Here is a 14,858-nt window from a genome sequence, read left to right as displayed (position 1 = left end):
AACCCCTTAAACAGTATGCATCTTCTGACCAGAGACAAATTAACCTGAAACCATTGAGCCTTGTGGTCACACTGACCTTTGATCCCAAACCAGTAAGAGTTATCGGAAGTTCCCAAAACTAGAAAGGGACTAAAAGGAAGAAAAATTTGTGAAAGCACAAGAAATCATGCAAAAGCATGGTCATATATATGTAGTATGATTATCTTGGATTACCAGTATTTATAAACTGTATACAAAAGAAATTTATGTTGATCTGGCAAGATCTGTATTCTAGACATGGTTTTGCCATTCCCATAAAGAACTCTGGGTCAAAAATTACATGCCCTTGATTTTGCAAACATTGCTCTGATCCATAATACATCACTGTTTCTATGTAATTCCTCCACCATAGTTCATTGTCTTTTGCCTGATAGATACGTGTAATCTATGTCAGGAGTATTGTACAGGTAAGAGTACAGCTGAACTTTGTTATGACATTACAATGCTCAGAGCATTAGAACTTGATGGAATTTGCAAAAAGTTACTAGTTGAGTCATTCAAAAATTATACATTTTATAGGGATCTTGCCGTGGACCGATGACGAGTTCTAGCAAAGTTGGCTTTTGAATTATCTGAGTTTGAAAAATCGTACTTCAACTGTATATAGGTGTGTGCTTTTGATATTGCAAAAATTGCCATATGCCTGATGGGGTTGTAATAAATGAGAACAGGTATTAACTTCAACATTTTGATGCTTGACTGCAAATCAGGATATATCTGTGGAAATATTTACAGTCGCTGGAATGATTAATACCCACTGTGACTGTGGAAATATTTACACTGTCACTGGAATGATTAATACCCACTATGTAACTGTGGAAATATTTACACTGTCACTGGAATGATTAATACCCACTATGTGACTGTGGAAATATTTACACAGTCACTGGAATGATTAATACCCACTATGTGAATAATGATGATAGCAACAGTTCATATTTTAATTTAAACTGGACCTAAGCTGCTAATGTAACTTTAAGGTAACAAAAGTTAACTGGTGACTCTTTTGTTGAACATGAATTATGTAAGAATATTTGTAAGCCGTATCTGATAGTACCCACCATGAAAGACAAGTCAGTTAGATTAAAATATAAGCTTGACTCGTTGAATTAGATTGAAATGTAAGATTCATTAATCACTATAGTTTTACTCAAGCCAGATAACTGAAACTTTTTTATATGAATTATGTAAAATATATTTGATCTAGAACCTTCAAACTTCACTGGGTGATAGGCATGGTTCGCACAGGTCCTTGAAAGTCCTTGAATTTGATCCTAAGTCCTTGAAAAGTCCTTGATTTTTTTCTTCCAAAAATCCCCTGAAAAAGTACTTGAATTTTGAAAAAAAAGGTAGAAAAGTCCTTAAATTTTGCTAAAAACGGGGGTGCAATCGTATTGTCGGGGAAAATACAAAAAATAAATAATAAATAAGTCAAAACGAGTGAAAAAACGGTGTAAAATAAAAATACATGCACACCCACGGAGGGAACGCTAGTTGAACACGGTTTCGGTACGGAAGTTAGATACGGAATAGCGATTTTCACAACGTTAAAATATTATGCGCAAGGTCATTGTAGCGTGACTTATCAACAACAACAATGAGTGACCCAAAAAATAAAAGTAGTTTCGCCAATAAATGGCTTACAAAGGATGATTATTCATCATGGTTAAACGAGTTTAAGTCAGACAAGCATAAGTGTATGTGATAAACTCATTGATGTCGGAACTATGGGAGAAAGTGCGTTGAAATCACACGCGAAAACAAGAAGTGAAGTCCCTTGAGGACAAATTGAAAACTAGTCTTGAGAGCTTGAAAGACTTATAAGAAACATGTACTAAGTATGTATACAGGCAAATATAGCTCATACAAGGTAATCCCATTGAAGATCTCATAAAGGTTAAGATATGCTGTTGTAGCTTATGGAAAATAAAACTGTTCTGTAACTTTTCTTCTGTCATAATGCCTTATGAAGAGCCTAAATGGTTTTGTAATTTAAGATTTAAAGCGATTAAAATAGTCCTTGAAAATCCATAAAAAGTCCTTAAAAAGTCCTTGAATTTTTTTTGCCAAGTCCTGTATGAACCATGATAGGGCTTACAAATAGATTACCCCCTTCTATTTTCGGGGCTTCTCTATCAAAGGTCATGGTCACAGGGGCCTGAACATGGAAAACTTTCTGATCAATAACTTGAGAACCACTTTACCCAGAATCTTGAAACTTCATAGGATGATTGGAAATATAGAATAGATGACCCTTTTTGATTTTTGGGTCACTTGGCAAAAGTTCAAGGTCACAGGGGCCAGAAATGCAAAACTGTTTCCAATCAGTAACTTGAGAAGCATTTGACCCAGAACCTTCAAATTTCATAGGGTGATAGAAGGTATAGAATAGATGACCCTTACTGTTTTGGGGTCACTTGAGCAAAGGTTGAGGTCATGGAAAGCTCTTTTCAATCAATAACTTGAGAACCACTTGACCCCAAATGTTGAAACTTCATAGGATGACTGGACATGCAGAGTAGAAGACCCCCATTATTTTGGGGGTCACTATCAAAGGTCAAGGTCACAGAACATGAAAAACGGTTTCCAAGCCATTACTTGAGAACAACTATGCCAAGAATGTTGAAACTTTGTGGGATGACTTGAGATACCAAGTAGATGATCCCTATTGCAGCCAACCATCAGTGTCTCTTGGACTTTTGCTTCTCTCCACAATTGACTTCTTGCCTATTACAACTAGGCTTTGGGGGAGACATACGCTTTTCTACAAAAGCATCTTCTAGTTTTTATGGATTTTAAGGACATGAAACTAGAAAATGCTTTTGTAGAAAAGTGCAGGTCTCCCCAAAACTATAGTAGTAATAGGCAAGAAGTCAATAGGGGACAGAAGATGAAATCAAAAGGACACAGATGGTTGGCTTAGTGGCAAATTTATGCAATAGGGATCACCTACTCAGCATGTCCAGTCATTCCATGAAGTTTCTATGTTCTGGGTCCAAGTGGTTCTCAAGTTTTGGATTAGAAATGGTTTTTCATGTTCTAAAATCAAAGGGGTTATCTGTTCTGCATGTCTAATCATCCTGTAAGGTTTCAACATTCCGGGTCATGTGGTTCTCAAGTTATTAACTGTAAATGGTTTTCCATGTTCAGGCCCCTGTGACCTTGATCTTAGATTTAGTGACCCCAAAACAATAGAGGTCATCTATTCTGCAAATCACCCCATGAAGTTTGAAGGTTCTGGGTCAAATGGTTGCCAAGATATTGATCGGAAACGGTTTTCCATGTTCTGACCCAAAAATCAATAAAGGTCATCTACTCTGCATGTTTAATCATCCTATGAAGTTTAAACATTCAGGCTCAGGTGGTTCTCCAGTTACTGATCAGAATCTGTTTCCATGTTAAGGCCCCTGTAACCTAGACCTTTAATGGAGTGGCCCTCAAAATCGATACAGATCATCTACTCTAAGCCCTATTACCCTATGAATTTGGAATGTTCTAGGTGAAATAGTTCTCCATTTATTGATCAGGAATGAAGTGTGATTCTCGCCCCTGTGACCATGACCTTTGAGTGACCCGAAAATCAATAGGGGTCATGTACTCTGTATGTCCAATCATCCTATGAACTTTCAACATTCTAGGTCAAGTGGTTCTCAATATATTGAACAGAAAAGGTTTTCCATGTTCACCCCCACCCCATGGCCTTGACCTTTAATGGAGTGAACCCAAACACAATAGGGATCATCTACTCCATAAGCCATATCACCCTATTTAGTTTGGTTTTAGTAGAAATGCTTGTCCAGTTGTTGACTGAATATAAAGTGTGACAGACGGATGGGGCAAAAGTATTACATCTCCCCCAGTGGGGGACTAGTGATTCCAACGAAAGATCTACATTTGTGTAGTTTCATGAAGATCCATCCATGGGTTACTTGGATACAGTCAAAAATCCTTACTTTTTAAAAATCAAGGGGAATCTCTGCATGGGATAATACGAGAAGTAAACAAAGGTCATGATTGTGCTCATTAGTAATCATTTGAGGTCCGGCGATTCTAGCTAAAATAATTGAATGATTAGAAAACCAAATCAAGGTGAAAGACTCTGCTTTAATTAACAGGGTCAAGGGGCAGCAGGAGTAATACTACATGTTAGCAAAGACTATGTGCTAATCAATTATGTGATGTTTGTGATTAGCTAAAACACATTTTAAATGACATGCATTTTCTCTTTTGTTTACTAAATCAAGGACTAGAGTAAGACCATTTATTCCTGCAATTTTAGACATCTTTCTTCAGCAATGAAAACTATGAAAGCTAAGTTATGATTAAAAATGTATTTGATCAAAAATATTACATATCAGTGAAAGCTTAACTCTGAAACAAATACTTAATGAACACATTTACAGTCTTACAAAACCAGTAACATGCATAACACAAAAACAAATGGTTTAAAAATTCGAAATACAAAGGAAATATTTTTTCCATTTAATATCAAGATATCACAATTTTACAATGGCACCAACTGACCAACATATCAAAACATAGCTTAATAGGTAAGCCAGTAACAATTGAACATGATTTTTTTTAAAGAACAAGAACTACAACCAAAACAAGTGAACTTTCAAACTTCTACAATCAAGTGCAAAAAATGCACATTCATGAGAATGGATTTCATGTGTAACTTAACTAGTATCGGGACTAACACAATGATTAGCCACTCCTGTTAAATGCAACAACCTGAACACTTTTGTTTTAACTCTTCCAGTTTGGTGAAAAAAAGGCTCTAACATAGAATCTCCTGAACACTTATATCCTGTTCAGAATCTGAACAGTTCCTCCCAGTTAGACAAGAAAAAAAGGATCTTTTCTTCACATGATGTGTGTAACCTGCACTAACCACCTGAATATCTCTTCTGCAGGGCAGTCCAAACATGTCATTTATCCACACTTGTTGGCTTTGTGTTCCACATGATTCACCTTGTATTGTATATAAAGCATACAGAAATTCTGATGATAATCTGCCCACTTTAAAATAATATGAAAATAATGAATCCCACTTTTATTGCAAAATAGCAGTATATTAGCAATTAACCACTATCACCAGTTGTCAAAGCCTGGCAGAGGGAAGTTGATGGCAAACTCTTCAACTTGTTTCTTCAGTGTCGACAGTTTAGCCTTTACACTTTCATCATCAGCTAATTTAGCTTTAAACTCTTTCAATGTTGGTCCACAGCTGGCCTGGATATCTTTTGTTAGCTGCACTCCTGATGATATAAAGTATAGAATGTAAAGCAGATATTTGTTAAAACTTGTATATAGAAACAGCAACCGATCTAACAAGCATTATCTAAAAATAGTATCCATTAAAAACAAGAGCACAGCCTTGCAGGTGCAGGCGCTCATCTGATTTTTTGTCTCTGTGTAATAGAAATATTGTCCTACCCATGATTTTCTAAGTCCAAAAGGGGCCATAATTGCTGCAAAAAGCAATGTAGAGTTATGGTACTTGCTGTTCAGAGTCAGCTTTTAATGGCGAATAAATGCTCCAAGTTTTAAAGCCATAGCTTTGACCGTTTAGGAGAAAAGTTGACCTAAACACAAAACTTAACCAAGAAATATGATATTTTCTAAGTCCAACAGCGGCCATAATTCTTGCAAAAAGCAGGATGGAGTTAAGTTTCTTGTTGTACAGAATCAGCTTTTGATGGTGAACAAATGTTGCAAGTTTTAAAGAAATAGCTTTAATAGTTTAGGAGAAAAGCTGACCTAAACACATAACTTCACCAAGAAATCTGGTTTTCTAAGTCCAAAAGGGGCCATAATTGTTGCAAAAAGCAGGATTGAGTTATGTTTCTTGCTGTACGGAGTCAGCTTTTGATGGTGAACAAGTGTTGCAAGTTTAAAAGCGTTGATAGTTTAGGAGAAAAGTTGACCTAGACATAAAACTTAACCAAGAAATCTGGTATTTTCTAAGTCCAAAAGGGTACATAATTCTTGCAAAAAGCAGGATGGAGTTATGTTTCTTGCTGTACAGAGTAAGCTAATGATGGTGAACAAGTGTTGCGAGTTTTAAAGCAATAGCTTAAATAGTTTAGGAGAAAAGCTGACCTAAACATAAAACATAACCAGGCAACGCCAACGCCAATCAAGTTATGACAATAACTCATTTTTTTTCTTCTAAAAATCAGATGAGCTAAAAACAGAACTGAAACCATTTTAAATAAACTAGAACAAAGGTGATTTAGTAATGAAAACAGCCATTGTGGGCTTTTTTCATCCTCTACCATTAAATATACAGTGATCTGACCAGGACATTTATTTATTTATTTGGGTTTTACGGCACACCAACACAGTATAGGTTATATGGCGCCAAACAGGACTACAAGTTTTGGTTTCACATCTCGTTTACATCGAAATTAAAACATGAGGTATGGAACTGACCACAACAGATCAGATCAAAACCACATAGTTGAGAGTAACCTTTTAAATACAGGCATGTCCAACTAACCACCTAACTCTTAAACTTTGCAAACAACCAGGTTCGTAACATCCTTGTTATATATAGTACTGATACATGCCCTTTTTCTTGGAAAGAACTGGTATATATATATTATAATTAGTAAAACTAAAACTTGTGTTGATCACTAACAATCAGCTCGATATCTCTAGCAAAGGTAAGGATAAAAAGGACCAAAGCAAAACTCAATCTGTAGAACCTCACATCTTCTCACTTAAAATAGCTCCATACCAGCATGCATGCAGTTAAGTACAGAAAACTTAGCCAGACATAATCGCAACATAATGTCCCACTTCATCGGTGTGTATAAATAAAGGAAGAACATAAAGTTTAAGATGGACATTTCTTAAAACATAAAATCTCATTGTCATGTCGTCATATCCCTACCTTTGTCAATAAAATCAACAACTTGTACAAAGTCATTTTCCTTCAAGTTTCTAGATGTAAGGGCTGGTGCTCCGATTCTTAGACCTCCTGGTCTCAGTGCACTTTTATCACCGGGACATGTATTCTTGTTAAGTGCAATACCCACTTGTTCCAGTACGGCCTCAGCACGGTGGGCATCTATTTTCATTGGTCGTAAATCTACCCAGATCAAGTGATTATCTGTGCCACCTGTATTTGAACAAAAGGTTCATCAACATATTTAATTAAAGAGTAATCAAATCTATTTAAATTGTTGGACATATTCTTTACCTTTTCCCTGAATATAAATGCATTTGCTTTCATTTTCTTCTGATATTTTTACTTCTTTACCTCGAAATTTTACTACATATACAGGTAACAAACATGCACACCGATATAAAATAAATCTACACAAAACTTACAAATTTTTATTTCAACAAAATAAAGTTGGAAGTCAAGCATTCTAAAGGATTTTAATAGAGATATGCACCTATATCCTTCCAAAAGGATATATGTAATTGATGAAAATTTTCCAGCAATTTAAAATATTTTAGATAATCTTAATAATCTCGTCTGGAGTTAAATCTAATGCTTCTGCTCAGAAACATCATCTGATGCTACAATTACGGGTTGTGTATGTAGAAGTTAACATACCAGATACTAGAGTGTAGTTCTTTGCTAAGAATTCCTTAGCCAACGTTTGAGCATTAGCAATAACCTGTCTCTGGTATGCTTTAAACTCTGGTGTGTTTGCCTGTTTCAACGCCACAGCAACAGCAGCTATCTGATGATTGTGTGGGCCTCCCTGAAGTCCGGGAAACACTGCCTCATTGATCTTCTTCTCTATATCATACATTTCCTTTGTCCCATCTTTGTTCACCTTACGAACACCTGCAGACACAAATGGTAATCATCAACTTGACAAACGGTTTAAACAAGCTGTAAGGTTGATGTAATTTGGATGTTATATTTTGGACAATATTGATTACAAGAACCGTTAAAAATAATTCCTTCTGCATAGCACATTTAACGTTCATAGTAAGGATAACTATAAATTTTTATTAACTGTTTGGTGATATAACTGTTTGGAACAGATTTTCAGCCGCTGTATTTGTAATGAAAGACATGCATAATGTAATTATGAGCTATCTGAAAGTTTAAGTGATTTTCATACATGAACAAGAGCTCGACCAAAGTAGTGTGACAGACTATTTGACAATTTCAAGTAAAGTAAGAGCCATTACTTGGCAAGATTTATGTAACAAGAGTTCATATTCAATTGATGTGGCATAATTTTGACAAAATAAATGCTAGAGTTATGTAACATACAGAGCTCCAGGTAAGTTGGTATTTGCGTATTTACGCAATTAAAATTGCAGAAAACCCAATTGAATTCATACAGTGTGCGTACTGAAACGCAATTAAAATTCCTAATACCCAATTCGTAAAAAATAGCTTGCGTATCGCATTTTCCTTATAACTAGAACGGGTACGAGACTTTAACGCTAGATTTGACTGACTGGTTATACGGTACTGCAGAACAGGTTGCAATTTATCGGAAAAATAACAGGACCATTCAGTCGGCTGATCGGTGTTATTTGGACGCTTTGTAAACAATTTTACGCCGATAAAATGTAAAGAGGTTGCAGGAAAAAACATTGTTGCAGCACAAACAAACAAATTAGTGGGATATTTTGCTGTTCAACAATGACAGTTATCTGTTTGTGACGATGTAGTGTCACCAATACTGGATGACATCTTTTGGGACAATGCATATTGCGGTGACCACATCGTTCGGGATATTGTGGATGAACTGATCTCAGACTGCATTAAAAGTGAAAAAGAAAACAACAGTATGAAACATTCATTACAATTTTAAATACATTTTTGTATTAAACATTGAAGGGCGCCATTAAAATACTTAGTCAGTCCTGTTTAATGATATATACCATGTATACTGTAAGCGAAAAAATACTCAATTGTTAGTGCGAGATTGGTAAAATACCCAATTGGTTTTAGCAAATACCCAATTACTTCTGAAAAGGCTGGGTAATGATATTATTTTTACCCAATTCAAATTTCCAATACCCAATTCAGACAAAAAGCGATGGGTAAATACCCAATTGCACCAAAAGCTTATCTGGAGCTCTGAACATATCCTGGGAGATCATCTCGTGATGCAAAAGATATATGTGAAATTTGAAAGCAGCGTCTGAGAAACCTGCTTACATGCAGAACTTTAACCTAAATTTTGGCAATACTGACATCTACGATCAAGTTATTACAAAAGGCTATTTAAAGCTCAAAATAGGCTTAAATAAAATGTCATCATCCTACAAGAGTCATACACTGCAATACAGTAGATAGGCCAGCCTAAAAAAAAAGACTTCATTTGCAGTGCTTCAACATGTATTTTTACAATATTTATTTATTTTGTTGGGTTTAACGTCGCACGGACACAATTTTAGCGTATTTTTACAAGGGTTTAAGTTGAAGCTAAAGATGTAATAATCCTAACGTTCTTCAAGTTGAGATCTGACAGACCATTACTGCAAGGTAAAGTGATTTATAATCGACAGAAAGAAGGCAGTAGGATAGTTAACTTTCAACAATCTTTTACTGAGAGGGTAAAAAAGTTGGTGTTCTTGCAATATTATTGAGTTAGTGTGAGCACACTAAACTTTTTTAAGAATGGCCTACCAATTTTCAATGAATAAGAATCCTACTATAGCTACATCATACCTTTTCTGAAAAAGATTAGACCTGACCTGGGCCCACGCAGGGTTTTATGGGTTGTTGACGTTACAACATCACAGAATTCGAATGGACTAGGAGCTACGCCAGCAGACACAAGACCACTCACATGAGCCATATCAGCCAAGAGGTAAGCTCCATTCTCATCAGCAATTTCTCGGAAACGCTTGTAGTCAAGGTGCCGAGAATAACAACTTATTCCTGAAACAAGTGATAATCATTTTTAAGTCAGAAAAACGGTAAATATTATTAAAAGACAAATAATAAAAATATTACAACTAAAACTTGCACAAAAACAGACTTTAAAATCTGGTATAAAAATATGTTTGAGCAGACTGTAATTGTTAATACTGGTCAAATTCTAACCCAGTTTGATTAAGTGCTCCTGAAACCTTTGTAAATTCCATCATCTAAAATACTGTTTCTATAGAAAATGAAAGACCGGATTAGACGCCATGACAACTCATTTTTTTTAATGAAGCATAAAATATTACATTTCAATTTAATAGCCTTACCTGCTACTATCATCTTAGGCAAGAACAACTTAGCATTTTCTGCAAGTTTGTCATAATCAATTTGTCCGGTGACAGGATCTAGTTTGTATGGAAAAGATTCAAAGAACAACGATGTTGCAGATATCTTTTTACTTGGTGTCATGAAGCCATGACTGAGATGTCCACCCTCTGGTAAATGAAGACCCATGATGCGCCCATGAGGTCCTACCAAGGCTGTGTAAACAGCAAAGTTGGCTGGAGAACCTGAATGTGGTTGTACATTAACTCCCCACTCCTCGGGGCTTAGCCCAAAGGCTTCTAGAGCTCTCTTCTTACACAGCAGTTCTATTTTATCAATGACTTCATTGCCACCATAGTATCTGTAACACAAATTCATTCATTGATTGAAATCAATCCAAGGAAAGATTGTACTGTCATAATGCTATTATTTTTGCCAAATTACAAAAGTACTATAATATCACTTATCACCAATTCATTATCATTTATGGAACATACAAAAAGTGAAGACCAGTAAACTGAAGAACATCTACATTCATAGGCCTTCAGATTAATATGCCGGCTTCTAGACAGAAAACCAAGATAGACAAACAAAAGCAACTGATATGACAAAAAATTCCAATTCTTAACCATTTGTATCCAAAAACAATGTTTAAACAAGATTAAGGTAGTTTTGCATGTCTAGGTCAAATTCAGTTCAAAGTATGATGTAACTTGACAGGGAATAGAAACCAGTACAGTACAGGTACAGGGCTTTTTTTCCCTATAAATCTACCTCCGGTAAAAGGAGGTAATCCCAATGCCAAAAAGTATGTTTTTTTTCCCAAAGTTGAATTTAAAATTCCCAAATGATTATACCTTTTAGGGTTTTTGCTGTTTTAAGATAGTTTTGCTAATTTGTATGTATATTTAGGTAAATTATAATACTGTTGAACAATTACTGAAATGCAATTCATTAATTTTTCACACAAAAACACATTTATGTAGATTTTGGTAATTTGCAAATTGTCCCAATTAAGATAATTTCCGACAGCATTTTCCCAATTCCACTGGTGTCGGTGGCATTCCCAAATTGATGAAAAAAAGGCCTGAGGTATGTAATAAATGACATTATGCCATTACCTATGGTTTACAGGTTGTTTTTTTTTTGCCATTTTTATAGCCGTTATTGGGCTATATTCCCAATGCCAAAAAGTATGTTTTTTTTCCCAAAATGAGTGCAAAAATTCCCAATCTACATTCTGAAAAAAAAAATCATCAAAATTGCACAAACATTGACCAAATTATGGACAATTTTGTAATGGCAGTATGTTAAAGAGGTTGTACAATGTGAAACAAGTGTATGAGAAAGTGCTTAAACACATCCTTGTAAACTATATCCTATGGGACTAAATATTTCCCAATCTGGAACATTTACGCGTCAAAATTCCCAATTTTGGGGGTATAGGCTATGTTCCCAAAACAGCAAGAAAAAACCCTGGTTTATCAAAGGTGCAGAACTACCTGAACTGGTTATGATAAAAATCAAGTTCATAGACAATTACCTCTGTCCTGGCTGGCCTTCAGAATATTTGTTGTTCAAACAGGAACCAAGAGCCTGTAGAACGGACTTGCTGGCAAAGTTTTCTGAAGCTATTAATTCCAAACCTTTCCTCTGTCTATCTTTTTCTTCCTGAATTAGTGCATTCATCTCTGGATCATCCACACTGATGTCATCTTGCAGGTTCCAGCCGTCTCCAGACATGCTTTACCAAGTAGATCTAAAATATGAATAAGTTATGCCATCAATGAAAAGAAAAATCAAATGAAAAACTTCATCTACCCCCGTCATTACTAAAATTAACAAACATCAGCTAAAACCTATTCATGATAAACTTGAAGGCCATTGTGGCCCTATTGATCCCTCTCTTGTGTCTATTGTTTATTATTAGTAGAGCTGTTGGAGGACAGCAGTGCTCGACTATTATACAGCCATGTCAACTGGTAAAAACAAGAGGGACAAGATGGCCCTAGGTCGCTCACCTAAGAAACACACCATAACAGTGTAAAACATGTTTGACCTAGTGATTTCATGGAAACAAATATTCTGACCAATTTTCATTAAGATTGGACCAAAAAATTGGTCTCTTGTGATAAAACAAGCATTTTCTTAGATTATGATATGACCTAGTTTTTGACCCTAGATGACCCATGTTCAAACTCGACCTAGATTTTATCAAGGCAATCATTCTGACCAAAATTCATGAAGATCAATTGAAAAATACAGCCTCTTTCACATACATAAGTTTTTTCTTTGATTTGACCAAGTGACCTAGTTTTTGACCTCAGATGACCCATATTCAAATTCGACCTAGATTTCATTAAGGCAATCATCCTGACCAAATTTCATAAAAATCAATTGAAAAAAACAGTCTCTATCGCATACACAAGATTTTTCTTTAATTTGACCTAGTGACCTAGTTTCTGACCTCAGATAACCCATATTCAAACTCGACCTAGATTTCATCAAGGCAATCACTGACCAAATTTCATGAAGATCAATTGAAAACTACATCCTCTATTGCATACTCAATGTTTTTCTTCGATTTCACCTAGTGACCTAGTTTTTTACCCCAGATGACCCATTTTTGAACTCGACCTAGATTTTATCAAGGTAATCATTCTGGCTTTCATGAAGATCAGTTGAAAAATACAGCCTCTATCGCATACACAAAGTTTTTCCTTGATTTGACCTCGTGACCAAGTATTTGACCCCAGATGACCCATTTTCGAACTCGGCCTAGATTTCTAATCATTCTGACCAAAATTCATGAAGATCAATTGAAAAATACCGCCTCTATCGCACACACAAGGTTTTTCTTTGATTTGACCTAGTGACCTAGTTTTTGACCCGAGATGACCCATTTTCGAACTCGGCCTAGATTTCATGAAGGCAATCATTCAGACCAGTATTCATGAAGATCAATTGAAAAATACAGCCTCTATCGCATACAAAAGGTTTTTCTTTGATTTGACCTAGTGACCTAGTTTTTGACCCGAGATGACCCATTTTCGAACTCGGCCTAGATTTCATCAAGGTTATCATTTTGACCAATATTCATGAAGATTAGTTGAAAAATACAGCCTCTATCGCATACACAAGGTTTTTCTTTGATTTGACCTAGTAACCTAGTTTTTGACCCGAGATGACCCATTTTCGAATTCGGCCTAGATTTCATCAAGGTTATCATTCTGACCAATATTCATGAAGATTAACTGAAAAATACAGCCTCTATTGCATACACAAGCTAAATGTTGACAGACGACAGACGACGGACGTCGAATCGAGCGATCAGAAAAACTCACCTGAGCATTGCTCAGGTGAGCTAATAAAAGTTGAACAAGAGCACCATCTACTGGTGCCATCACTCTTCTGCAAGTGCTGGACAATATGTAAGAGTTATAGTTCAGATTTGCTACATACAAACAGGGCCATAATTCTGACAAAATGTAGGTTACTGATACATAAGGTGGACCTAAACAAAAGTTTTAATCGAGAAACTAAAAAATTTTTAAGTGCAAAACGGGCCATGATTCCGACAAAATACATATCAGAGATATGGTTCTTGCCTTCTTGGCCTATATAGTCCATTAATGATGATAAACAAGTGTGCAAAGTTTCAAAGCTGTAGCTCTTACAGTTTTAAGAAACGGTGGACCTAAACAAAAATTTTAACCAACGCCCACATTGTGGGCCACAAAATTCTAAGTTAAAAAGGGGCATAACACTTTCAAAATTCAAATCAGTCATGGGGATTGTTTCTCCTGGTGTAGAGTTTGACGGTAAATAAATATTTTAAGTTCCAGTCAAAAGCTTTGATAGTAACAAGAGATATTTGACTTTATAAAAAAAATTCCCAATAAATTCTAAGTTAAAAAGGGGCATAACCCTGTCAAAATTCAAACCAAAATTATGGGGATTGTTTCTCCTGGTGTAGACTTTGATTAGTAAATAACTTTTTTAAGTTTCAAGTCATAGCTTTGAGTTACTGAGATACTGTATTCGAATTATCAAAAACTTTAACCAAAAATTTTAATGCTTCAAAAAGCCGAGCTAAAACTTGGCTTAATCACTGCGGAGTAGCATGTTATCAACACTGTGGCTACATGTCCCACAGCAGTGTATCTATGCCAAAAATAAATTATGTAACCATCAAAAGCGGCAATATGTGAATGAAACTAGGCACATTGTAATAGAAAATGAATGACATGTCACATCAACAATTAAACACAAACACATCAAGTACCCCTAACGTTATGACATGCTAAATAAAAGTACAACATTAATATATATATTTTTTTTATAAATAGATACACTAAAATATCTTGAAATACGGAGCGTGAATAACTAAACATGTATCTACATATCATGCGTTTATTTGTCAAGAAATTATATATGCATGGCAGAAAACACACAAAAATATCTATGAAAATTGCATATAGTAGCCTATACTCTTGTTCCAGTAATCAAATAATAATGTCAAATTACCTCGCAAACTAGTAACAAAGTAGTGAGACCGCGAACTAGTGTTATCGCGCTTATATATCCTTTCTGACCAATCGGTGCCATGCTCAATTGTAAGCTTAATTCCCGT

At 35.5% G+C, this 14,858-nt stretch overlaps 1 protein-coding gene across 1 annotated transcript; it reads right to left on the bottom strand.

The window, feature by feature from the left end:
- Positions 1-4,355: 4,355 nt before the first annotated feature.
- Positions 4,356-14,858, bottom strand: LOC123564262 (serine hydroxymethyltransferase, cytosolic-like). The gene is made up of 7 exons (XM_045357678.2): positions 14,753-14,858; positions 11,769-11,984; positions 10,228-10,586; positions 9,701-9,913; positions 7,613-7,849; positions 6,941-7,168; positions 4,356-5,300 (listed from the first exon to the last, which is right to left on the bottom strand). Exons 2-7 carry the CDS (start codon positions 11,966-11,968, stop codon positions 5,134-5,136), a joined length of 1,404 nt encoding a protein of 467 aa, XP_045213613.1. The 5' UTR covers positions 11,969-11,984; positions 14,753-14,858; the 3' UTR covers positions 4,356-5,133.

Source organism: Mercenaria mercenaria, chromosome 2, assembly GCF_021730395.1.
Source record: "Mercenaria mercenaria strain notata chromosome 2, MADL_Memer_1, whole genome shotgun sequence".
Taxonomy (NCBI): domain Eukaryota; kingdom Metazoa; phylum Mollusca; class Bivalvia; order Venerida; family Veneridae; genus Mercenaria; species Mercenaria mercenaria.
The sequence above is the reverse complement of the archived record's forward strand: the minus strand, read 5'-3'. Positions and strand labels throughout refer to the sequence as shown.

Coding starts and splice junctions, on each gene's coding strand:
- LOC123564262 (XM_045357678.2), bottom strand. CDS start 11,968: ATGTCTGGAGACGGCTGGAACCTGCAAGATGACATCAGTGTGGATGAT. Junction 7,850..9,700: donor TCTAATCTTTTTCAGAAAAG/GTATGATGTAGC, acceptor TTGTGTCTGCAG/GTGTTCGTAAGGTGAACAAA. Junction 7,169..7,612: donor GAACTACACTCTAGTATCTG/GTATGTTAACTT, acceptor GTTCAAATACAG/GTGGCACAGATAATCACTTG.